Raw genomic sequence first — 26,969 nt, forward strand, 5'->3', positions numbered from 1 at the left:
CGTCAAGTCAGGGTCAAATATTTCTTTGCTACTCTAGATCAGCGCTTGGCTGACCCCAGTTAGAGCCAGCTGATAATGGGGACTGCTCGGTTTTTGCAGGGAACACAGTGCACCGCTTCCCCAGTTAACTATTGGCGTCCCTACAGGTTTGTTCCCAGACGCCCGAGATGAGCAAAGGGCTCTGGAGATGATTTTCCAAAGGACCCATTCATCAGGGAGCTCTGCGAGCCCTCGTCTTTAAATCGAGGGCAAGGATTAGGATGCAGAGTGGAAAGGCTGAGGACAAAACACCCCTCAGAGAGGGTTTCAGTTGTTGCCAGCGGCACCGGGAAGCCGGAGGGTTCTCCCGGCGCTCCGTGTGCGCGGTCAGACAACCAGCCACGCTTTGAAACTTTCACTGCGCATCTGTGCATCCCTCGCCTGGGCTCGGCAGCGAGCCAAGGGGCTGAATTCCTGCGAGCCCGTGCAGCTCCCACCCGTCCCCAGCGCTAGGACCCAGAGGGAGCCGGATCGCTGTGAGTCAGTGCGGCGCTGAGCCCTGCGAGCGCTGAATGAGGCTGCGAAGGCAGAGGGAATGTGAATGGATCTTCTGGCTTGGGAGAGTGGCCGAGCACTGGGGTGCTGCAGAGCGCAGAGCGGCCTGGAGACCCCCCGGCAGCCCCTGTCCCCCCGGCGTCCAGCGCTCCGGCTCTGAGGTGAGTGAGTGACCCGCGGACCCGCGGCACCGCTCGGGGCAACTTCGGCATCTCCTCAACCGGGTTCGGGCTGTCGCGGGGATTGTTCGCTCTCCGGAGGGGGAACAGATTGGGTGTCTGCGAAATACTTCAAGGCTTGAAAGCAGCTTTTTGCGAGCAAAGCGTGGTCTAGGGAAACCGAAAATCGCATCTGCCGGGGCAGGTTTGGCTGCACGCACATCTGGAAGGTGTTCCTGCAGCAGCTGTGGATAAGCTTAAAGCCTGAAAAACATCCTTAGCAAGAGCAGCTTAATCTTAGGGGAAATGCAAGTGTTCTTATTCTTTTTATCCAGGTATAGGGGAAAGTTAGTTTTATTTGCATTCTACAGCAGTTACACCTATATGAAAATTCTTTCCTGGCTTTGTTCTGAATATTAAGGCTTTCTTATTTGCTTTTTTTTTTTTTTCCCCCTGTGATAATTCTACTCTGGATAAAAACTCCTTTCTTCCTGTACTAACATAAATAAATAGGAATTTTGCTAAATCAAAGCGTGACTGGCCCAAGGCAGAATCCTTTTAGCTGCAGACAGAGCAGCACTTCACCAAAGACCGTGTATCCTCTAGGATGTCCACTTGGAAAAGCTCACGACCTCCCTGCTGCCTGCCTGTAGTGACAGGATGGAGCTGACAATGTTTATTGATTTATAGAGGGTGATAACACTCTTTTAGCTGAGACAGAGATGAAAACAGGGACCCCAGTCAGGGAGACAGAAGAAATTTGTGTGCTGAGAACAAGAAGTATTTGTGCTTCGGTTCTTTCTTCACTTTAAATTCTCCTTATATGCTCAAGAAGTTTTAGAAAAACACCAAAAGTGAGCGTGCTTGTCAGGCTGGTTTTCCAAGTTGTCACAGCTTGGAAGTTGCATTGTGACTGTTAGACAGATAATTTATGGATGTTTTCATGCATTAAAGTGTCACAATAAAGTTTTTTGGGCACTTTTTTTGCTAAGCCAAACTGAAAGGTGACAATTATCTGCAATAAGATAGAGAGGGAGCTGATTTGTCTGCACGTTCCAGTTCTTGGCACTCTGGAGCTGGTTCAAATATTATGGAAAACAGGCTTTTAAAATCCCCCTGACAACAGCCATTTCAGGCATTTATCTGAAACTATGAGGGCTACAATATTTTCTGCACTTTCCCAAAGAGATTGCAGTGATGGAATGAAAAATTAAATATGCTGGAGCGTTCTCAAGTATGATAAGAAAGACTTGGCCTTTAAATATATTAATAATCATCCATATGAATCATTTTTAAACAAATTCTCAGCCAGATCTGGAGAGGAGCCCCCAACACATCTGGGCAGTGGAGTAACAGTGATTTCACATCTTGATCAATCCCAGCCACTCACCCTGAAGGGATCTGTCACTCACAACAAGGTGGGAAAGAAAGTAACTGTGGCTTTCTTTTTCTCATTCCCATTGCAGTGACTCTTTTCTCCAACCAAACCTGAAATTATCTTTTAGATTTCTTCATTTAAGTTCACTGGAGAATTATAACTACCATGAGCATCATTTTATCCCATATGTTAAATAAACAATTACTCCATAGAATAACTGGGCAGCCTATGAAATCACCATAAGATATTAATTTAAAAAATCAGATTAGAAAAATACCTAAAATATGTATTCACATTAGCATTTTCAAGTGTAAACTGTGTGCCTTTAATGGGATGCCTAGAACAAGGGTCGAGTAGAACACATTAAAAACTAGATTATTTGAATCAAATTAATAAATCCCATAAATTCCCCTACTGCTCCACGGTTTTGGCCATATAAAAATACTCATTTAATTACAAATTCTATTAATTTTTTTTTGTTGTTTCCATACAACATGCTTGTAGGACTAACAGACTATTGAATACATATTAATTAGCATTAATTGAATTAAATTAAAGGCAAGTGGAAAAAATACTGATGATTTAAATCACAGAAATCTGTGATTTTTTTCAGTCTATATTTTAAGAACCAACTCTGCTGACAAAAAAAAAAAAAAGGTTAAAAAAATTCATGGTTTCATTCCAAAAGATTCAATGCTCTAACAGCAAAAGCCAGTGCTGGATTGGTGGGGTTAGAAATATTTGTCAATCCCAAATGTGAGGCCACTAAAAGCCAGTGAAACTCAACCCCTTCCAGATCAGCCACAGCAACGGTGACCTCTGCCGGCAGCTGCCCCCCAGGAACCAGGGATTCAGGCCCTTATTCAGCAAGTGACCACGAAACAAAGCATTTATTAAATCAGATTATACACTCAGAGAAATGCGGGGTAACACCTCTTCCCACCAAACTTGTCTCACGGGAGAGAAACTTGCCTCGGGGGAACGGAGCTGGGGAAGGGGCTGGAGCAGCAGGAGCAGCTGAGGGGGCTGGGGGGGCTCAGCCTGGAGAAAAGGAGGCTCAGGGGGAACCTTCTGGCTTTGCAACCCCCTGACAGGAGGGGGAGCTGGGGGGGGTCGGGCTCTGCTGCCAGGGAACAAGGGACAGGAGGAGAGGGAACGGCCCCAAGTTGTGCCAGGAGAGGTTTAGGTTGGATATTATGGAAAATTTCTTCCCTGAAAGGGTGGTCAGGCGCTGTCACAGGCTGCCCAGGGCAGTGGTGGAGTCACCATCCCTGCAAGGGTTCAAAAAATGCTTAGATGTGGCACTTGGGGACATGGTTGAGTGGTGACCACGGCGGTGCTGGTTGATGGTTGAACTCGATGATCTTAGAGGCCTTTTCCAACCAAAATGATTCCATGATTCTTTGTAAACAAGAGGCACATGTAGCAGTGCTGCTGTAACTGTGTTCCTGCCTCAACCAGAAGGAAGTTCTCCCTGGGCTGGGTCTGCCCTGAGCCCGGTCACAGAGGCCAATGTATTTAAGAACATTTCTCCAACCAGACCGCCTCTCCCACTCGGGGACAGATGTCCTGTGGGATGTGTGTGGCTTGTTCTCCTGACACAATGCCCTTTGTGCACTCTGTGGAATTCACTAAATACTTGTGTGTGTGTGTGTGTGTGTGTGTGTGCATTTATACCAAAAATTCTGTGGTCAAGCAAAGCAAGATCATTTTTGCTGCTGCCAAGAGAGCGTAGTGTCAGTTACTGTGAGTTATGGGCACTCTTGTCTGCCCAGTTCCACTAATACTAAAGCCATGGAATTTGGGGGAAAGAAAATCTCAGACCCTCAATATTAACTCATACTGTCCCCAAATCCTGGACACTGCTTGTAGCTCTGGCCTTCAGTTACATGGATAAAAGGATAAAGCAAAGCAAGAAAAGGTGCAGGGTGATGAAAGCCTGGAGCATTTTCTGTATTCAGAGAAACTACAGAGATTATGATTTCTAAGTCTGGAAAAGAGATGGCTGAGGAGGGGTGTAAGGGAGATATTTATAGTCATAGTTGTCCTTAAAGGAAAGTTGTCCTTGTTTAAAGGAAATGGCTGTTGTCTCATCTCCCAGTTCAAAAATCAAGGAGTGGGAAGTAAAACGGGCAGGTGGCAAGCTCAGGGCAAACAAAAGAAGTTGGTTCCCCTCTCCAGGCCTAATGGAGCTCTGGAATTCCTTTCCATGGGATATTGTAGGTCACAGGGTTCAGGAAGCAATCAGACATTCTGAAAGCAAAGATGCTGCCTGTGGTTCCATAAATCCAAAATGATTGCTGAGTGGGAGAGCACTCCAAGGAGATGATCCCCATGTGGTTGCCCTATTCATGCACCACTCCCCACAACCATCAGCTGCTGCAGGAGGCAGAATTACTGACCTGGATGCACTTCTGTTCTAGAAACTTCTCCTCAGCACTTTAGTCAGAGCAAATACTTGACCTACCCTGGAAAAAAGAGGTGACTGTGTAATATTTACTGTGGGTGGCCAGTTCTCTGATAAAAAGAAGAGTAATTCTGGTAAAATAGCATTCTTCATTTTGATTTTTTGCTCAAGAATTAGGTGTAGGCCAGTGTTGATGGAAGTTACCACCACAGAAAGACATTAATGCTGAGATTTACAGCTCCTCAGGCAATTCAGTGTCTAAATAGATTATGACTGAGGAAGGCCTGGGAAAATACAAATCTGGTGGATCTTGTGGAATTCGCTGAAATATAGTGCAAATGTGGAAATACAAATTTATCCCATATCTTTGTGGTCTTTCTGTGGAGCAGACACCTTCTTTGAAACTCATTACTGGACTAAAATATTTTCCAGCAGCTCTAATTGACAATATTATACATAAATCTTAAGTAAAAAGTAGCAGGGAAATACCTCATTAATTACACTGACAATGCATGTAGGAATCAGGCCTTACAAACACACACATGCATGAGATTTCTGTGGCACATTATCTAAATCCAAAACTCAAACGGCTGCATGAAGTAGTTTGAAACAACATTTAATGGCTTTATTGCCAGGCTTCTGTAGCATCCTTTGAATTCCCCCAGGCCATTGTTCACTGAATGAAACACCTCTGAATTTTCCTTATCTTGGAGGAAGTGAGTTTTTTCATTTCTTCTTTTTTCCCTTCTTCTTTTTTTCCCCTGGCTCTTGCATTTACAACAGTGCTTTGAGATTTTATGGCACAGTAGTTGACACTGTCAGATGGCCAAAATCATGATGTACCAGACTCACATTCTCTGTTGCTGGGACCAGTTTTATCACATAGAATCCCAGAATGGTTTGAGTGGGAAAAGACCGTAAAACTCATCCAGTGCCACCCCCTGCCATGGGCAGGGACACCTTCCACTAGCCCAGGTTGCTCCAAGCCCCATCCAACCTGGCCTTGGACACTTCCAGGGATGGGGCAGCCACAGCTTCTCTGGGCAACCTGTGCCAGGGCCTCCCCACCCTCACAGGGAAGGATTTCTTCCCAATATCCCATCTAACTCTGCCCTCTGGCAGTTTAAAGCCATTCCCCCTTGTCCTGTCTCATGGATGTGGCTTCCACATTCCATAGTGGTATTTCCTGGAAGAAGTTGTGAGATGGAGACAAGGGACAGCAAAAATCCTCAGGAATTGCCTGGCTTGGACTTTACAACCTGAACCTGAACAATCTCCCCTCAGGATGACAGAAGTCAAACCTGCAGTGACCAGACCACCTGATGCAGCTCAAGACTTCTTTTATTCAGGGATTTTCTAAAACTGAACATTGAACACAGACCATTAAACTGATTCCAAAAAGTCTTTCTCTCATGTATGTCCCTGGCTCCAAAATCCAATTTCCTGTTCCCATAGAGTCCATAACAATGTGCTAATAAAAGATCAAATTCTGCTGCCATTGACTTGTTATGAATCAAAACTCCCGCTGATTTCAGTGGGAAAAGATTCAAGCACAAAGTCAGAAAAATATCAAATAGAAGTTAAGACAACTTCTTTGGCTGTTTTGGGCTCAGTTTACACATCATTGACAAAATCATAGGATCATTAAGGTTGGAAAAGACCTCCAAGATCATCAATCCAACCTTTGACTTGACACCACCATGCCCACTAAACCATAATGACATTTATGTTGTGCAAATAAGAAGCTCCTTCCAAGAATAAAATGAATGAAATGAATGAATAATTGATAAAATGGATCTGGTTTTATACAAAGGGCTGGTCATCTCTTTTGAACTGTCATATTTGTGAGAAATGTCACTGCCTTAAAGAGAATGCAGCAAAAATGGCTTCACTTGTTAACTGCCCAGAACATTTATAAAGATTAGGCTGATTCTGGCAGTTCTGACCTACAATGAGTAAATTAGCCCAGTGTAAATACAGCTGGAAAGCAGATTATGTCTTTGATAACTTTCTATTTGCTAAGTATGGTTTTGCTAGGCAAAAAACTACTATTTTGATTTTTTCCCTGTTCTTAATCATTTTGTATTTTCCCCTATTGTTTGGGTACAAAGGTGACACAGCCTTTTTTTTTTTTTTTTGGTGGTCTGGTTCACTGCTTTACTTTGACTGTTTTATTTTGTTCCTGACATAACCATATGTGATCCAGGCTCTTAAAAAAAAAAAAAAGGAAGAAAAAAAAAGAAAAAAAAAAGAAAAAAAAAAAAGAAAAGAAAAAAAAAAGGGCTTCAGAAATTTTTGTGATGGGGATTTGCCAGGCACCTCATTGCTATGTAATACTTTGATTATGATACATTTAACAGCTCTGGCTCACAGAAGATGTGTTGTTATATTTTGAAACAGAGTTTTTTTGGGTTTTTTTGACGACTTTATACACTGGATGACTCAGGTATGAAAAAAGACCTGTGCTTGTTCACAAAGAGCTTTGCCCTGTGGTGGATGACACAGCCTGCATTTTCCAAAATGCATCATTTCCTGCCCATTATTCCAGGATCCTTTTGAGATGCTCTGTGTCTCAGTCCCAGACCAGCAAGGTGTTGAAGGCAAATGCATTCCAAAGCAATACAAATAATTAATTTGAATTATTTGTGACACAATATGCTTATGTTGCTCTTAGGATCTTCCATTTGCCTCTATCAGAGAGAGGATAACCAAGATGGCCCTTTCATTTGGTCATTCTTATTGAGATGATATTAAAGGGGTTCTGTTTAATGGGAATAAGTTGATTACCCTTTCTTTTGCTCAGTGATAGATATTTTATCCATTTCCCTCAGCAAAACTGTTCATAGTAACTACACTTCTTACGTGGAAGGAGAAAGAAAGTGCACAAAGTGTGTAAAGAGAAATAAATCCGCTCAGAATAAGCCACAGAAATAAGGTGTGGTTTTATTTTCCATGTCAAGAATCTTTTCCATTCCTCCCCTTGCTGTTGAGGAGCCACCTGGTCCAGTGGAAGGTGTGGGCTCCTTATCCCTGGGAGTGTCCAAGGCCAGGTTGGAGGGGGCTTGGAGCAACCTGAGCTGGTGGAAGGTGTCCCTGCCCATGGCAGGGGGTGGAATGAGATGAGCTTTAAGGTCCCTTCTAACCCAGATCATCCTGGGATTCCATGATTGATGTTATCACTGCTCTAAATATTCAACATCCACGTTTTTGTTCTGCCTGGATCCAAGTCCTCCCTGCCCCAGTCCCTCTTGCCAAACCTTCCTCCCATCATTTTCTCAGGGACAGGCTGGAAAAGAGGAGAGTGCAAAGGGTCACTGCTCAGCCTCACATTCCAGGACACTTTACATATGCCAGAAGTGTGAGTTCCTGGTTTTGGCAAAGCATCCAGAATCCAGAGCATCAGAGGGAGTTTGTTCCATGAGCTCTCCCTGGGTGCACGTTCCTGCACTGCAAACTGGTGCTGGGAAGGGCTGTACCAGAGCCCACTTCTTTTCTCTGTGTGTTCTGAGGCAGAAAAGCACGTGGCCCTTTCCTTCTCATTTCTCCCCTCCTATTTAGAAGCAAAGAAATCAGAAAACTCTTCAATGAACTGTAGAATTTCTCCCCTCTGTTTGATATTTCGAATTTACAAAAGAATTCAAGTCGTTTGAATTCAGCCTTCAGCACGTGATTGTGCCATCACTTGAAAGCAAAGGGAAACACTTTCTAAGAAAATAACACTTTTCCAAAGCCACAGGAAAACTGATGCAGTGTTTAAAGTTCAGATTTAAAGTTCATCTCTCTCCCTTTGAAATAAAATGAAGTTGCAAAAGCTCATTTCCAAGTGACATGTACTTAAACTCTGGCATTGTGCACAGAAATGAGGGACACACCTAATCAGCAAAACTTCCCTCTGGTTTTCATTTTAAGCAGGCAAAAAATGATCTTGTAAGCTTTAGACCTTGATTATCTGCTTTGAACCCAATATTAATGTGAAGAAACCCCAGAGAAAAGTTGAAAGATGCTAAATTCAAACACAATAGGCCTCTTTAAAAGATATTTCACTTAGAAATCTGCTGGACATATGTTATTAAAAAGAATAGAAGAAAAAGCTTATTTTTCTTGTGTTAGACAATGTAAAATTTTCTTGTATTCATCATCTGATGAAAATTGTTGTAAAAATAGGCAAATAGCAAAGAAAAATCTATTCCTACTGCCACAATTATGCCAATAATCTGTGCAGTCCCACTCTTCAACAGCATTTAATATTGTCATGCTACAGATCACATCTGGCTACAAAGGTCATCTTTTGTCTCCATCTATTCTGTGCTCATCCATATTCTCTTCCTTCCAATTCAGAATAAAACTGCTTTCTGGTGACCACTGTGATTATTCCTGACAGTTGATTCACCACACAAAGGCATTAACAAATAACTCTGTAATAAATACAAGGTGCACATCGAATACCCAGACGAGGGAAATATGTGGTTACATATGGGGTTAAGGGGTAAAATGAGAGCAAATTTCAAATGTAGCAGGTTATTTGAACTAATTGATGTGGGCACAAACCCCAGGTTTGAAATCAGACTTGTCTGAGAGCTTTTTGTGGAGCTACAGAGTGTGTGAAGTGCAGCCCTGGTCCAGGTGTACATGCCCTGCCTGCAGAAGGGTGTTCTGCATTCAATGGAAATACAAATTACAGTCATAATTAGACAGGGGGAGGATTACAGAATTTATAATAGAATAATAAAGGCAGGAAAAGACCTGCAAGATCATCAAGGCCAGGTTAGATGGGGCGTGGAGCAACCTGGGCTAGTGGAAGGTGTCCCTGCCCATGGCAGGGGGATGGAACTGGATGAGCTTTAAGGTCCCTTCCGACCTAAATCATTCCACGATTCCACGATGATTCTTTGTAATCCTGGATCTTACCTGAGGTCCTACCACCTGCCTTGCACAGCTTGTGCTGCACAGATGGGGAAATGTTTGGTCCAGGTGCAGGATTTGCAGCCAGATGTCTGTACTGTGACTTTTCCCTTGGCATCTCTGGTGGTTAAACAGGACTGTGTCACGTCACAAACGACCACAAATCCATCAACTGCGACATCGCTTTGAGTTGTTAAGTGTGCTCAGAATTCCCACTATTGCCAGTGTGTGATGGAATAGCTTCACATGACAAGTATCAAACACTCATCAAAGCAAGCAGTCAATGAAATTGTGCAACCCCTGTGCGTGAGGGAAGGAGATGATTCACCTACAGATGTGCAGACGATGAATTTTTCATCGCTGCTCACAACCTGGGGCACATCAGGAGCCAGGCAAAGATTTAAAACACCACCATTATTTTCCACTGGACAAACTCTTGCAGAAAATTTGACATTTCATCTCCTCTTTGAAGCAGTTTTTGCTCGATGTAAGAAACAAAACGCACAGAAATATCCTTTTGGGGTTAATTCCCTAAACGTAATAACTGAAAAACCTACTGATTTTAAAATACTGTGGTTTTTGCTGCTGGTACTGATATCTAGTACTGCTTGGTGGGATTTATCTTTCTGAAAGTTTCTAAAAAGTTGTTTTAACCTGTAGAGGCTGCAGATTTCCTGTCCCAGAGACAAGGCAGCACTGCAGCATCATTCAGAAAGAAGAATATGAGAGAGGACAGGAGTCTGGTTCCAGTCTGTTAATCTGTACATTACTACTGTAAACTCAGAAAAAGGAATAAAACTCTTTTACTTGGAGGGAGCACTAGTGAAAATCTTCAAATTATTGTGAAGAACAAGTTTTCAGGAAGCAATTAACTGCCTGGCTGAGAAAATCCCTGCTTTTCATTTGATCTAAAACTCCTGGGTGGTATTTTGAAACATTTGATTGAGCTCAGTCAATTAGTCTTGATTATGGTTTGGCTTTTCCCTCGGAATAGGCTGATCCATAGGGAATGCCACTCATACCAACACTGAGGCAGAGCAGGATGACTCAGCTGATTAATCAGCCTTTTTTTTTCTTTTTAAGAAGCAAGCATTTGGCTTCCCCAGCTGCTGAAGTGATCACTATCAGGCTCATGTTGTAACTCACATAGTTTTGGTCACCCCTGACTCATCCTAAGAGAGGGAAAGTCACCTGCAACCCCTTTGTCACAGAATTACGGAATCCCAGACTGGTTTGGGTTGGAAGGGATCTTAAAGCTCATCTCATTCCACCCCCTGCCTTGGGCAGGGACACTTTTCCACTGGCCCAGGTTGTTGGGAGCTGTCCCTCATCTCTGTGACTGATGGACACTCACAGCAATGCTGCACCCAGGGGTTTCTGTTCAGGACAATGTCCTTGGCATCTCTAGGAGAAATATTTCCATTCCTGTTGCTTTCTGATCAAGATTTGCCATAAACCCTGATATTTTGGGTTCTGACAGTGATAACAATTCCTTCTAGACAAGGAGATACTGACCCCACACCTGGATTTTGTTAAATAAATCTAGTCACTTCCTCAGAACACAGCACAGATTCTGCAGGTGAGCCATGTCTCCAATACCCAATCCAAAATTTTGCTGAATTTATTAAGTTAATGGAAGAAAAAACCTGGCTACTTGTAAAAACCTTAACTAAACATGGAGCTTTTTTTTCCTTTTTTGATAGGTAAATCACAACAAAATGCAGCCAGTGAGCAGGCACAGTGTGTGATCATGGTCATGAAATGCCTACAATGTAAATGGACTTAATGACAAAATTAAACAAATCTCAATTAAAACCACAATGACTCGAGACAGGCAAAACCCATCACTCCTCCAGCTTCCCACTAAGTAGGTCTCCAAGCATGGAAAGGTTGCCAGCTATGGGGAACAGTTTAGAAAGTTAATGACAGTAAAAATGGGATTCACTGGAGACTGTAATCCTGACTCCATAAGCATTGCCAGAGGCCTGACATGAAGAAACAAGTACTATTTCCAGCAGACTGTAAAGCCAAGGCAAAGATTAACATCTGTCAGGATCAGCTACAGATGAGATTCTTAGTGATCCTTGAATGTCACAAGAATTTAAGAGGGCTAAAAGCAAATTTAAAGAGAGTAACCATGTACTGGTGGATTTGGTACGTAAATTTAAAGTACCTTTCCCTTCATTTAAGCCATAAATTTTCAAACAGCTGTGTGTGATGGAGCTCAGTGTTACAAGACAAAAGAGGTCTTTTTTCCAACTTAGTCACTGTCAAGCTTAGTCTTGTAGGAAAAGCAGTGACAGGGAGCAGTTCTGTTGCTGTTACCAGACTCCAAGACACTGATTTTCGTGTTTGGGCTGTGTTGCTGTGGATTTTCTTTCTGCCTTATCCGTATCTATCCCTCCTAACAAGATTAAGACTTTGCTCACATTCTTCTAATTAAAATGCTGTAATTCTGGGAAGAGATTCCATGTCTTCTTTTAGCAGGGTAATCAGTACATCTGCAAGTTCAAGTTGCTATTTTTTAACATCAAAGCTTGCACAAAGATAGCTCTCTGCCATGCAGCCAGGACTTTTTATCCACACTGGTTTGAGTAACACACTTCATTTTGTGGTGGTGGGATCAACATCATCTCCTCCAAGGGCAGGCTTGGAGAACTGGGGATGTGCAACCTGGAGAAGGCTCAGGGGACACCTTAGAGCCCCTTCCAGTGCCTGAAGATCTCATTGCAGCCTTTCTGAACATGAAAGGGGCTTACAAAAAGAGGGAGAGTGACTTTTTACAGAGGCGGAGAGTGATAGGACAAGGGGGATGGATGGGGGGAGATGGATGGGGGGAATAGTGATAGGACAAGTCTTTAAACTGAAAGAGGGGAGATTTAGATAAGAAAATCAGGAGAATTCTTTCCTGTGAGGGTGGTGAGACACTGGCACAGGTTGTCTGGGGCAGTGGTGGAGTTGCCATCCCTGGAATTGTTCAAAAACACACAGATTTGGTGCTGAGGGACATGGCTCAGTGCTGGACTTGGCAGTGCTGGATTAATGCTTGGACTCGGTGACCTTAAAAGTCCCTTCCAACCTTCATGATTCTGTGAACTTCAAGCTGCATTTCACTTACCAGCTGCAGCCTTGAAATATGATTTACAAGTTATTAGTTCTGTAGGTTCTCCTTCCTATAGGAAGGTGCCACTCCACAACTTCCAGGAGTTACTCCTCCCACTCTCACTCCTTCCCCTGTATTTTCTGTAAGGTTGTGATACAGTCCTAAGAGAAGAAGGTTTTGTTTAATCAGCTCCTGCAAGATTGTTTTGATGAATGTAGGATGAGGAAACTTGTTACAACAGTTTAGTACTCCCAGTTCCAAGAGTTCCCACATTCATTCTATTGATCTCACCATGGCAGTGGAAAAAGGGTTCATATCTAGAATAATAAAAGGCAGCAAAGAAAATAATACACTGGTAAACACAGTAACAGTAATCTTCTGATCCTGGCCCGCTTTTATGAGAATTCCCGCATTTCCAGCTCTGCATTCCAGGGGAGTCAGTGAACCCCACAGAAAGTTGAAGTGTGAACAGCACAAAGATGTCCAACACCATCAGCATCATGTTGCAATTTGGGCATTCAGGGTTATTCAGTCTCAGAGCAGGGCCAGGGAAAGTTCTAGAGAATGTGGTACAAACATGCAAGGGCACAGCTTGAAAGGAAAAGATGCATCTTCCCCATTATACTTTTTAACTGTAGCAAAACATGCTTTCAGCAACCAGATGATGCCAGAAAACAGAACATGTAAAGACCCTTCAAATGCTCCGAACACAAGTGAGTTGCCAAACACAGATTTATAAGAACTGTGGAGACTGCCAGGTCAGTCCAACTCCCTGTTTCCTGTTCTTAAGCAAAGGTTGCTGAACTTCATTTAAACTTCTTTGAGTTCTGTTCTTTGCTTAAAGGATTCCCACAGTATGAGAAAGGATCAGCTCTTTCCTTGACAGATACTTTTTTTGTTGAACTGTCCTTTTTCACAGAGTAACTTTGTGACCAGGAGAACTGTTCAAAGACACAGGCATTTATTTCAGAGACAATTGCAGGCTCCCAGCAAGGGAGGATGTCCTGCACTCTGCAGCATCATCCACTTCTCTGCCCATTACACTGATCATCAGTCAAGCTTTGTGTGAGGTGAGGATATTCTGGAGGTTCAAGATCCAGACAAACAAACCCCTTCCTGCGTGTAAATGTCACCTTAAATTTCATTTCACCTTAAATGGCTGAGTGGGGAATAAAAACCTCCTATCTTAAAACAGCCACAGCAGCTGCCTCCCCTCAAACTCTGACATAATAGGAAGATGGAAAACTCCTACTCCCCACTTCTCCCTGGGCCTGAGCCCAGCAGCCCACACCATACAGCTGAAATATGGACCCAGTTCAAACTGTCTTTGCTCTCTGGGAGCATGAACAGATTTGTTGTGCAGCAGCAGCTGCCTGACACACTCAGGATGCTCAGAGAGCTGAAGTTTGGACTGTATTTCTCTGCCCTCACAAGTTTAGTGTCAGGGTCTCAAGTGAAGCAGAGCTGAGATTCTCAGAGCACAGGAATGAGGTAACTCCTAAATCAAGTCCCTGTACTTATTTAGTGCAAGAAAATGCAGTTTGAATTACTCTTTCTGAAGATATATTTTGTTGCTAATGTACAGAACCCAATACATCTTGTTACCACCCCTTCTTAGGGTTGCCAGCATTTGTCTGGCATTGCAACCATGAGAGTTAATGCAGTAAAGAATTAATAAAATGACTAAATACCTTCCACAGCAGATGAAAGCCAGGGTGCTGATGACAACAAGAGGTTCCACGTGCTCTGATTGTGTGGGGCAGGAACTCTGAGGCAGCTGGTCTCAATGTGTGAAAGGAGAAGGCAGGGAGACTTGCAAAAAAAGGAGTCAGAAGGCATGTGGAGCAGCCCTTGGAGCTGGAGAGGAAACAAAACAGAGTATGTCAAGACATAGGCATGGCCAGGGACAGGGCTGGGATCCAGAGAACAGGGGACTGTACCAGCAGAACTGTGTTGCTTGGCCCTTGAATGTGCTGCCCAGCAAACCATTACCAAATGAGCACAAGGGCTGCCCAGCAGAGCTCTTCTGCTCCCACAGGGAAGGCTCAGGTCTGTCTGGCCCTGAGGAGATAATTCAGTGCCAGTGCACCCTGTGCCTGTTTGCTGCTGCACCACTGAGCCACTGCAGGACTATGATGCATTTGGGGATGGCAACCCCACTCTCCTGCTTTTTAATCCATTCATTCCATAAATAAAAGTGCAGGAAAGGATTTTGGTGAAGAGAGAAGGAGCTGGTACTGCCATGGATTACAAACACTGGCAAAACCACACTTGTTTTCCCACCACTTGAGGCACGCACACAGTAAAACACAATGCACAAATAAGGACAATAAGGCAAATAAAAGCATGTGAAGAAACAGGATTTGTTTCCCTGGACACTTATGCTTTGCAATGGTTTGCTCTGCTGCCAATTAATCAAGATGATCCTCCAGGCTGAACTCAGAAAAACATACAGCGAAAAAAATGTAGGTATGGAGCATTTTGCATCGTGTCAACACTCTTACACAGAAACTGTCCTTTAATCCTCGGTAAGTGCTGAGCACAAACACACAAAGTATGAAAGCCCAAGGGGAAAAATTCCAGCAGCACCAGGGTTTACAAACCAGCTCTGTCTCCGTGTAGAAAACTCTGCAGCATCGTTGCTCTGCAGGGCTGGAGCTCAGGGGTGAAATCCTGTTTGCCCGTTTCCTTTTCCTGCTCATGTTCAGATGAGCCAAAGTATTAGAATGGACATCTTAAATGCCTAAGCAGTAGTAAAAACCTGGTGTTTTTCTTGGTAAACCACCCTAGATGTCAGGAGACTCCTATTTCTCCTGCAAGAACTGCTTGTGCTTGTGGAGAACATTACAAGAGCCACACAGATGACTCTGCAACCTGAGAACTCGTTCCGTGTTTCTGTGGTTTGCTTTGTTTTATTTGGTGGTGTTTCCAGATTTTTTTGTGGACAGCTCTACTACAGACCCTGCTTCTTAGGAGGTTTTACCCTCTCATTTCAAAACTGCACCACATCTAAAAGGGTCCTGCTGTGCAGAGAAATAAAACCCTCTTTTCCACCTCTTTAGTAACTAAATTTTTAAGTCACCAGCAAGTAGTAAAAAAACCTTCAAGGCTGAAAATTTTCCTTGCACCCAACTGAACTGCTTGCTTGGTTCAGACAGCAAAAACCCATCGTATTTCACATCTCTGTAGTGGAATACTTAGGAATTCTAAGGAAATTGTTTTGAACTCAATTTGAAGGGGAAAGGCAGGTGGAGTACAAGAGGTTGAGCATTATCACTCCATCTTTACAATCTGCAGAACAAGCTCAGGCTTTGCAATGAGGAGATAGAAAAAGATCTGCTCAGATCATGTAGAGCAGGACACAGCTCACTACCCTCCACTGCTTCTGTCCAGTCATCTAGAAATTATAGAAATAAACTTCTCAAACTTATAGGATGTTGTCAAAGAATACAGAAATCAAATGAAAAATGAGCAACAGCCCAATTATTCAATTTTTTATACATTCCATTCAACTTGTAGCATGTTGATTTAAAGAAAAAATATTAACATTTAAATGTAATTAAAAATATTATCCCCATACCTTGTGAGTTACGTGTAGTTACAATAAGGAGGGCACAGAATGACTGTCACTCCTGTGGGGTCAATACCCATCTCCAGCTGCAATGAAAATTAGGAATTCCATTTCTAAAGGTCTCCTTTGAGTTTTCTTCCCATCACTTCCACCTTGTCATGTAAAGTAAACCACGAGAGAGGGAATTTCAGTCACTAAGAAAGGAACTGAATTCTGTAGGTCTCATGAAGGCAAAACAGATTTAGAAAAAGGAAAGAATATCCTAGAAGTTTAATAAAAAAAAACGAAAAGGAGAGGGGCAATGGAGAAGAAGAACATTGCTACTGCTTGGCAAGAATCCTGTGTTATTCTTTGGGTTCTTCACTTGCTACAGAAGTAAATTCTACTGACCATAAGCGAGTGGGCAGGTTCATTTTATTAAGTGTTTTGTAAAATGTCCTGGCATTTTTGGATGGAAAATCCTGCATAGGCAAAGCAATGTTCTGTTTCAGTATTGGCTGCTCCTTCACTATCTCAGCAATCTCTGAGTGAACACAAGAGCATCTCCATTTCACAAGGTTTTATTTTGTAGACTTTTGTCTATGTATTGAAGGTTTTTTTCAATGTAAAAAAAAAAAAAATCCAACACTCAGTTCGAACTGCTCCAGCTACATTTTTAATCAGGTGCAGCCACACCTTCAGCTCTAGTAGAACATGAGTTTTACAGTTCTCTCAACTCCTGCCTTCATTGCTGCACTTTGATTGCCAAGTACAGACACACTTCAGGTTCTCTTTGGTGTTTTTCAGAATTCTTGCCCCATTAAAATATCGTTGAGTCATTTAAAGTAGTTATAAACACACTGGGAGATTTGCAGAAGATAAAATTCCTTTTGGATGTAAATAATTAATAGCCTGAAAAGTCATGAGGGTCTTGGCCATAATTTATGGATGCTCTTTGTCCTTCCATAATGTTCTTTTCCAAATTCAGGATCTAGAGAAACACTGCAGATGATGGAATCTACCTTTGGGATTCTGATCATGACACCCCAGCTCAATTTTATTTTCTACCTCATTTCTGGAGCCACCACACTTAGTGCATCACACTCCAACACATCCAAATGCTACAAATCTCCTTTGTTTCCAATTTATTTGTGCAGTTGTAGAAAAGTGAAAAAGGAGAATATAAATGAAAATTATGAGCTTGAATAAAAACTAAATGCTAGCCTTGCTGCTGGGATTCAGCTGGTTCTCATTAATCAGGGTTTGGACAAGAATCAGGATTTATATTCCCTTCTGAATAGCTGGAATAAGATCACTAGTTGGAAAAGTTTACTGGCCCTAAAGATATTGTATTTTTCTGCCTTAACTACTTTTGGCTGTAAGATGGGATAGTAACATCACAGTCTGACTGCCCTCATACTTTCTGGTCCCAGATGAATTCCAGTTTGATTTTGGTAGTTTCGTGGAGTCTGAAATTCCAGTTATTTCATTCCCGGTCATTTTGTGTTGGAAACCTCAGGGCCAAATACAGCAAGCCAGCTATTCCCAAATATAAATCCCTTTGGGAAGGGTGTAGAGGGGAGAGGGACAGGCCATGCACCAGCCTCATTAAGATCTTTGGACTCACTGTTTAACAGAAACTAGGGAATGAGTTGTCGTCCTGGTTTTGGACAGGAATTGTAGGGAGCAGCAATCCCTCCTGCCAGCTGGTAGTTGGGTAGGATGGAGGCATCCAACTTTATATCAATGAGATGGATTTATCTCATTTATCCTGCAGTAGTTTTCCTGTCAGTTAGTGCCTGAGATCTTTAGTCTCTCCTTTGTGCCTGTGAATTAGGATATATGAAACCCTGGAGCCCTATAAAATACATATCCAGCTTCGAGGCTGTATGGAAAGTTCCAAAGCAATCATCACATGTCAATCATTAATTTTAGGATTATATAATAGATGATAATACAGGGATGATATACAACTTGTGGCATGCTCAGATAACTTATTTCTAGCCAGAATTTTTGCTTTTAGCCTATTTAATTTTACCAGCTTTTTGCCATTGAGGTCATTGACTTCAGGAGAACCAGATTCACATGCTCCTTCTAAGGCTGTTTTCAGTCATTTATTTTCAGAGATTGTCACTAGTTTTGTAAGTGACTATTTTTCCTTCCCTGCATTTAAAGAGATTTTTATCTTGACAGAGACAATTTCTTTATCTTTTATTTAAAGACTGTCGGTTTGTTATCTTAACAAGGATAAACTTTTCTCTTCTGTGCCCGTTTAACACTTCCTAACAGCCAATCTGTCACAGCAAGAGCTGCATCCCACTGCAAGTCTTTACTGGTATGGCCACTGACACCTAAAGATCATGTATTTTTTCACATTTTAGATGACTCTTGATGACTCTAAATTCCCACTGGCATGTTCTACAAGTGAGAGCATCGTGATGCCAAACACTGTAAAATAAATTTGAGTTGCAAAACAAATTGTGACATTCTTAGAAGTAGAAGCCTTGATTTTGTTTTACCACTCAGGAGTTACAAAGTTAACCTTCTAAAGGTGAGCTCTGCCTGTCCTGTGTCACAAAACCTGTCACCCACTCTAAGGAACCCCCCTGTGGCTCCAGGCTGGATCTCTGCCCTCAGGTGGCTTCACTTCAGGGAACGGGGTGTAAATGAAGAGAATGGGCAAAAAACTTCTTTTCCTCTTTTGGAGCTTCTCTACAGAGACACCAATAATTGAAATATTTATTTGCTGGTTCAGGAGGATGGAAGGGATAAGATCAGGCTGCTGCAAATAAACCATTTCTATTACTTATGTCCCGATAAGCATAAAATAAACCTTAAGAAGTGTTTTCCAAAGCCTTGCTGGTGTCTGATTTGGTGAATTCCCACCCTACAGAGTTATAGTATCATAGACTGGTTGGGTTGGAAGTGATCTCAAAGACGATCTCATTCCAAATAGGGAATATTCCACTAGACCAAGTTCCAAGCCCCATCCAGCCTGGCCTTGAACTCCTCCTGGGACAGGTCAAGACTCATAGTGCTTAATTACCCCCAAATTAATGCATAATGGACTATGAAGCACCCCTGTTATTATCTTTGCCTCTGCTGCACATGAGTCAGAGATCTGGAGGTAGATACTTGTTGCACATCCTGTGATGACGATGCTCAGGGTGACACGGGGCTCCTCGCTGCAGGGCAGCATTTTTCTCAGTCTACTGCTCTCCCTAGAAATCTTCAAAGGAACATTTCACTGCTGGAGGCATTTGGAAGAAAAAAAGGGAAGTGTATGAGACACAGGTAGCTTCCAGCTGGCTCTCCAGCACCCATAAACTTCTTATTTCCAAGCTGAGTCACTGCAGATATAACAGAGGAATGAGATGTTGAGTCCGTTAGAAATTCCCGTTTTCTTGCTCATCAGCTCAGATCAAGGGCAAGCTGTGCCTCTGACGCTGCTCTTAGTCATAATGGCTTCAGGATTCCCTGCCAGGGCTCAGGAATCATTTCCCTGAATCCCTAATGTTACATTTTAATTCATATAATTCGTATACCTCTTCAAATGATTCTGTGAGGAAGATGTGCCAGAGACACCTTCTCTTTTAGAAGCGACTTCAGCACCAAGTGCCTCCCTCGTTTCTCTCTTACTTCCAGAAGCAGTGAGACAAAACTAAAGCACTACTTGTTGCTTGTTTTGGTGACCTCCACGATCCCTTTTGCTGCACTGACAGCCAAGCAGCTCTGTTTATTTTTTGCACATCCCTAAAACACGCCAACAACTTCAAGAATGACAGAAAACAACATTCCAAATTGTATCAGGCTTTAGATTACAACATTCGATGTTTATGTTTGTTGCCCGTGTTTATTTTTATTTAGAAAATAATGTACTTGCTGCATTTGATTGAGCCAAACTGAGCATTAATTTATCTTTTCTCTCACTAGTGTAGGAGCCACTTGATGGCATCTGGCCAATGTGCAATTAGGAGGCTGCACTGACTGCTATTCTTATTGGAAGCAATTAATTTAGTAAATTTATTAAATTTTCATTCCTAATAAGTTTCCAGGCAACACAGCCTTTTTGTCCATTTTCCCTCAGATTCTGTGGGTAACTTCAATTAAAAAGGAATTCCCTGCACTTGTTTTGTTTGGCACTTGTTGCACTTGCAGGTCCTGCAAGCAACGTGTTTTTCAAGACACAGAACCAGTTGCTTTTTTGTGATCCACTTCTTCACTCTCCAGAATCCCAGAACGGTTTGGGTTGGAAGGGACCTTAAAGCTCATCCAGTCCCACCCCCTGCCATGGGCAGGGACACCTTCCACTAGCCCAGGTTGCTCCAAGCCCCATCCAACCTGGCCTTGGACACTTCCAGGGATAGGGCAGCCACAGTTTCTCTGGGCAACCAAATCCAGTAGGAGTAGTGGCATGTTATAAATATATAAAGTGTTATTTGCACAGGAATGTCCCATAGGGGTTTACAACAAAAACCAAATTCATTATTTACCAGTGGATCTGTCTGAAAAAGGTAATAATTGAAATACAGCCGAGGCCCTGGCACAGGTTGCCCAGAGAAGCTGTGGCTGCCCCATCCCTGGAAGTGTCCAAAGCCAGGTTGGACAGGGCTTGGAACAACCTGGGCTAGTGGAAGGTGTCCCAGCCCATGGCAGGGGCTGGAACTGGATGATCTTTAAGGTCCCTTCCAACCCAAACCATTCTGGGATTCTGTGATTCTATTCTATATGTGCTGAGACTAAAATTGAAGTGTGATTTTTTTTTTACCCACCAAGTCTGTCATCCAGAATGCACGTAAATTCTGAATAAACAGTTACCTCACTAGGATATTTTATGAATGTCTGGGAGTGGTAGGCACAAAGGAATAGTATATAGATGCTGAATAACACGGCATCATTTACTGGATTCTGCCACAACCAGGAGTCCGGGAAAAAGGCGGTAAATGAACTTTAAAAAAAAGAATTCCTGCTGAAAATAAACTCTTTTGTGGTTAAAAACCGGCCAGTTGGAACTGAAAGAGTGTTTTCTTAGGGTGGCAGAACAGTCGGAAAAGTTGTTGGATTATTTTTGGCAGTGGCCAACACATTATAGCTCTATCATTACCAAACTGCCCGGAGTTCACTGAAAGGGTTAGTGCTCCACTGGTGTATTCCTGCAAAAATCCAGCACAGCCCATCTGTAGCACAAAGCTTTGGATTTTGGAGCTCTGATTGACCTTCCTGCCACGTTGATATCGCTGTAATTATCTCAGCTCCTGAATACAGAGACACACAGGTAGGGCAGAACCTGAGCACGACCCACAGACAGCAGCAAATCCAGGAATCACTGCACAGTGTTGCACAACCACACAGTGAGCACTCACAGAGACTCCTCTGCCCTGCACTGATGAAAACAGGCTGGGGAGATTTCAGCTGGGGTTTTAAACATCAAGTAGCTTGTCCTTGGGTGTTGGTAAGAGCCAAACCCAGTGGCTGCCTTTGCTGGCAGCCTCCTCTCCTGAGGACAGACACGGTGCAGGTGTAAAATGAATCCAGTTCATGCTTTGGCATTAGCAGTCTGTTCTCCTCAGCAAATGCACTTCAATCCCCACCCTGAATCCAGTAGGATTTCTGCAGTACAGGAGTACCTTATACAACCCCTATTTACCTTATTGAATGGAACAGATGAGCTATTTAATACATAAGATTAATAAAATACTACCTCTATCCCCTTCAGTGGCACTCGAGAATTTACAATCAGAAATGTACTTTGCTGAGAAAGTGTCAGTGTGCTGGATTTAATTGGTGAAGAAAATACTGGTTTCCTTTTAACTGGGGTCTATATGACCATTCACAGTGCAGTCATTAAGACTGGAGTTATTTCTGCCCTTACAGTAGCAAGATGACAAACATTTATATAAATGCCTTCACGTGTCTGCAAGTTCTGCATCTTCAATTCTGCTCAAATATCAGCCACAATCAGGCGATTCTCTGCCAATAACTGGCAATCTGTGATTCTCCCCCTGAGCCTGATTGTAACCAGATTTGCCTCCCAGACACAGATGCTGGGGGTGTGAGCCCTCGTGTGCCCATCTGTGCAGGCAGAGCTCAGGCAGTGCAATACTTTGTACAGCAGGTATTGCTGCACCACACGAGTTTGGTGAGCCTGGAAGGTGTCTGAGAGGGGTGGGAAGCAGTGGATTGTTGGGTCTGGCAAAGGTGCTGAATAAAGGCAGTTCTCTGCAAAGTCTGGAACTACTTTAGACAAGCTCTTTACTGCAGGGAAAAGGCCCAGCTCAGAGAGCCAAGCGAGTGGGTTTGTGCCTGTCCTCCTGCTGTCAAGTGGGGAATGGTGCTGAAAACACTGATTTGCTGGCTGATGACTGAAACAAATACTTCTACTTCTAGTGAAACACAGCATAAGGAACTGCCAGGCTCAGCTCTGCAGCCCAGGGCCCGATGGCATGCTGCAGCCCAGCCCGGCTCAGCTCTGGATGAAATAAGGACCTTGCTGGGGGAGCAGTTCTTTGTGCAGTACAGTCCGAGGTAAGCACAGCACTCACCCTGCTCCCAGCAGGCTCAGACCACCCAGGACCAACCTCACACAGCAGCTGCACCAGAGGAAGTGTTTAAATGACACTTGACCACCATAAAAGTGGGGTTTAGTGCAGAGGGTTTGTAATTTTGGCGTCAAAATGCCTCTGTGGCCAATGGCATCCGCAGACATCTGAGTACCACCAGCACCAGAGCTGGCAGCTGCTCCTCTCCCTGCAAGTTCAGGTGGCTGCACTTGGCATCCACTGTGGGCATCTCTGGAAAGCACCATGAAAGGGTCTAGTAACTGAGCATGTGACAAAGTTTAAATGCAGAATCATGGAATGGTTTAGAAAAAGCTCATCTTGTTCCACCCCCTGCCATGGGGCAGGGACACCTTCCACTAGACCAGATTGCTCAGAACCCCTTTCAACATCCCCAAAGAGCCTGTAAAATACCTGTGTGTGCCAGCAAAAAAGCCCACAACCCTCGCAGACTAAGGCACACCTATTCTTTAAATCTTATCTTGCTTGTGTTGTCATCAGGTCTTGTCCACTTTTTGGTTTTGTGTCACTTTCTGTTCTCCACTAACTAAATAATTGATAAAAAGATTCAGCTTTGAATCTTCAGGGAAACCACCCCATATCCTAAATACATTCTGTTTGTGTTTGCTCCACACTCCACAGAATGTTCTGTTACAAGGAGAGGAAATACAAGGCAATTAAAAAGAGGAAAAGGCAAGCAGGAGAGATTTTTCTGCTTTTGTGTTAATGGCCTTAAAGCAAAAATGTCAACACATGCAACACAAGCAACCTGGAGAAGGGACATAAATGTAGCTGAATTTTAGAGCAGCAAATCTTGTACAGCACAAAACCAGAACCAGCTCTTTGCTGACATTGCAACGTCTCTTTCCTATAGAAGGAAACAATAAAAAAGGGGTTTATGTATAAACACAATAGGTTGAGGCTGCTATTGGCATGGCTAAATTGTGCCTGGATTTTGTTCTGCAAACCTTTTCCATTACCATTTCTGTCAGAAAAGCTAACTCTTTAGACACGTAATGAACCATCTGATTTTAATTTGGTTGTAGAACAAGGGGTTACTCTCTGGATCGTGCACAGCCAGGCTGTGAGTTACACCCAGCTCTGTTTCCTTATACAGACCATGATGCCGACTGCTCCAGCTCGAGCAGCACGTGGGGAAGCAGCAACCCTCAGCCCTGCTTTAAGCAAATTAAAGCTGCTTTGGATTTTCTCCGTGACAAAGATTTGACTCTCCTCGTCATCGTTTTGCCCCCAGTTCCTCCAGCCCAACTGTTGCACAGACAAAGTGCTCACGTGGCTTTTGGCCTTTCTCTTTGCTCCTCCTGCACCTCCACCCTCCTCAGTCACTGCCTTCACTTGGCATCTCCTGCTGATTTCCTAAATGTTTGCTCAGCCCTGCACAACCCCTGCTGTTTATGTCACTTCAGCTCCTGTCTGAGATAAGACATACAAGATCCTGTGGGACATCTTAGGGTTATCCTGCATTTTCTACAGGATTTTTCTCTGGCAAAGCTAAACCCCTGGTTGAGTCGTTCGGTGCTGCTTGGGATTCTAGTCTGAGAAAGATGAGCAGAGAGGGGGAACTGCCACAATAATTGACCAACACCCAGAAAAAACATTAAGACATGCTGGGAAATCAGGGCATGAACTGCAGAACCCGATTCCTCTTGTACAAAACCCTGTTTGTCCAGTGGACACGGGGCCTGCTGCCTGCTGGCTGGACACAGCAGAGCTCAGGGCCAGCTGAGACTTGTCAGGAAAACAAGGCAAAGAGACGGGGAGGAGCCTTGCTTGGGCTTTTCTGTTTATACCCCGTCTCTGCTTATTAAGTCTTCACAGAGGAAACACAATGTCTGCCCTTCACTGCAATTTCCAGAGCATTTTTGAGTGTCTCTTGTTCCCAACATGTGGCTGAATTAGTCAGCACATGCTGGTTGGCCAATGAGGTATTACTGCTGCTGCTCTTCCAGCATAAAACGGGTCTTAGCAAAGGTTTAGACATTTGGATTGCACTTTTCCACACCCAAACAGATGTGCATATCCTCTGGATGGAAGGAGGATGAGCACTGGCACTGCATCAGCTCTGCAGGGACATTTGAGAAGGTTCTTGCTACTGGTATTCTGAAAAAGGGCAGGTATTTCCCTCCAGAATTCCCAGTACTATGACCACAATGGTTTCAGCTATGCTGTACCTAAAATGCCAATGCAGAGGTAGCCTGGCACCCACAGTGCTTCTATGTAATATCCATATTTGTCCTTAAATATGGAAAAATCCCAGCTGCCTTTGTGACACGACCTGAGCACTTTGGGGAAGGAGCCTGGGCTTTATCTGCCCTGAATCAGCCATGTGGTGTGTCCTGAAAGGGCAGATGGGAAAGCTGGAAGCTGCTGGAGGCTGCTGAGCCAGCCAGTGGTGGGGCCTGGCCACATGGCAGGTGAGTGTGGCTGCTGAGGGTGTGATAATGGCACCAGGTACTGGCTTGGTGGCCCCCACGCCCAAGAATCATAGAATTATAGAATCAAACGGGTTGGAAAAGACCAAGATCATCAAGTCCAACCCTTTATCCAACACCACCACGGTTCCCAGACCATGGCACTGATGCCACATCCAGTCTTATCTTAAAAACCCCCAGGGATGGTGAAACACCTCTGCAGACAAGTTTAGGGAATGGACAGCTGGTTTAGACTGGTTTAGCTTCTAGTTTCACTCCTCTGCAGGGTGTTTGCAGCCAAGAGACCGGCCCTGGCCAAAAAGGTTGCTGCAAAAATCACTGGAGGTTTGACTCCTGGGAACATGCTGTCGCCATATGGTCTCCACATTAATAACACCAAACAAGTGCTTCATAAACAGTGCTCTAATAACAAATACCAGAGGAATTAATAATAATCTAGCTATTATTTTCTAATGTTCTCGCTTTATTAAGAACATTTATGCTGTCTGAACGAGGTCTTCCGGAAGAGCGACATCTGGCACCCACATGAATACCTGATGAAATCCGTATGATCCTGGGTATCTCACAAATTTATGGCCAGCAACGGCAGCGCTTTGTGCCCACATGGCCCCCAGTAACAGTGCCTTTCTCTCTCGTTCTAGGTGCATAACGTAATGTCCATGCTGTACTACACTCTGATTGTAGCTTTTTTGATCGGCACACAGGCAGCTCCAAAGTCAGAGGACAATGCTCCCCTGGAGTATCCAGCAGAACACTCCCTGCTCGATGCCCACCGGAGCAACAGGCACCACATTCCCGAGGCAGCCCCACGGACGCCCCACGGCCACGCCGCTTGGAGCAGGAGAGAAGCCATAAACATCACTGTGGACCCCAAAATCTTTCGGAAGAGGCGTTTCCGCTCTCCCCGGGTGCTGTTCAGCACGGAGCCCCCGCCCGTGGCGGGGCAAGGACAGAGTCTGGGATTCCTCGGCGGCGCCGGTTCCCTCAACAGGACTGCCAGGACCAAGAGGTCCACGCACCCCGTGCTGCACCGGGGGGAGTTCTCGGTGTGCGACAGCGTCAGCATGTGGGTCGGGGACAAAACCACGGCCACTGACATTAAAGGCAAAGAGGTGACGGTGCTGGGAGAGGTCAACATCAACAACAACGTCTTCAAGCAGTACTTTTTCGAGACCAAGTGCAGGGACCCCAAGCCGGTGTCGGGCGGGTGCCGCGGGATCGACGCCAAGCACTGGAACTCGTACTGCACCACCACCCACACCTTCGTCAAGGCCCTGACCATGGAGGGCAAACAGGCGGCCTGGAGGTTCATCCGCATCGACACGGCCTGCGTGTGTGTGCTCAGCAGGAAATCAGGGAGACCCTGACCGGGGAGCTACGCCCTCCAGCACCCTCCTACCCCCCTACCTCAGTCTGTAAATTATTTTAAGTTATAAAGGACTGCATGGTATATTTATAGTTTATACAGTACAGAAAGAACCTCATTATTTATTAAACTCTTTTGGAAACCTTTTGTGTTTTTGTAATTTATTTACCGGCAGAGCCCCTTCAAAAATATGTTCTCATTCATCCCTACGGCTCTGAAACGCTCACAGGGCCATTGAACAAACCTGCCACAAAAAGAGACATTTTTCACACAGTTTTGACACATATTCCTCTCTTCCACAAGAAAATTTTCCTCACAAAACCTGCCAGTTTACTGCAGGTTTATTTTGAATTGAAATCTTTTGTTCAAATACCAGGAAACTGAAATACAACTTTTCAAAACTTGCTTCCAGTGTTACTAATTGTCCATAAAGATATAATATATAATTAATCATCTTAGTGAACTCCTGGTAGAAACAATAGTTTTTTTTGCCACATCAATTTCTAAGTAAGACCTTCAGTGTACATTTTAAAACTGCCGAACTGTTTCCATTGCAAAAAT

General features: G+C 43.8%; 1 protein-coding gene across 3 annotated transcripts; it reads left to right on the forward strand.

The window, feature by feature from the left end:
* Positions 1 to 92: 92 nt before the first annotated feature.
* On the forward strand, positions 93 to 26,550 carry NGF (nerve growth factor). Of its 3 annotated transcripts, XM_027659788.1 has the most exons (3): positions 599 to 695; positions 22,420 to 22,557; positions 25,684 to 26,550. In XM_027659788.1, exon 3 carries the CDS (start codon positions 25,696 to 25,698, stop codon positions 26,407 to 26,409), a length of 714 nt encoding a protein of 237 aa, XP_027515589.1. In that variant the 5' UTR covers positions 599 to 695; positions 22,420 to 22,557; positions 25,684 to 25,695; the 3' UTR covers positions 26,410 to 26,550. The 3 variants fall into 3 exon arrangements, with proteins under 3 accessions (XP_027515587.1, XP_027515588.1, XP_027515589.1); XM_027659786.1 differs by lacking the exon at positions 22,420 to 22,557 and having other exon boundaries at positions 93 to 695; XM_027659787.1 differs by lacking the exon at positions 22,420 to 22,557 and having other exon boundaries at positions 93 to 695; positions 25,747 to 26,550.
* The last annotated feature ends 419 nt before the right edge of the window (positions 26,551 to 26,969 follow it).

This window comes from Corapipo altera, unplaced genomic scaffold (genome assembly GCF_003945725.1).
Source record: "Corapipo altera isolate COAL_440 unplaced genomic scaffold, ASM394572v1 77b, whole genome shotgun sequence".
In the NCBI taxonomy this organism is placed as follows: Eukaryota; Metazoa; Chordata; class Aves; order Passeriformes; family Pipridae; genus Corapipo; species Corapipo altera.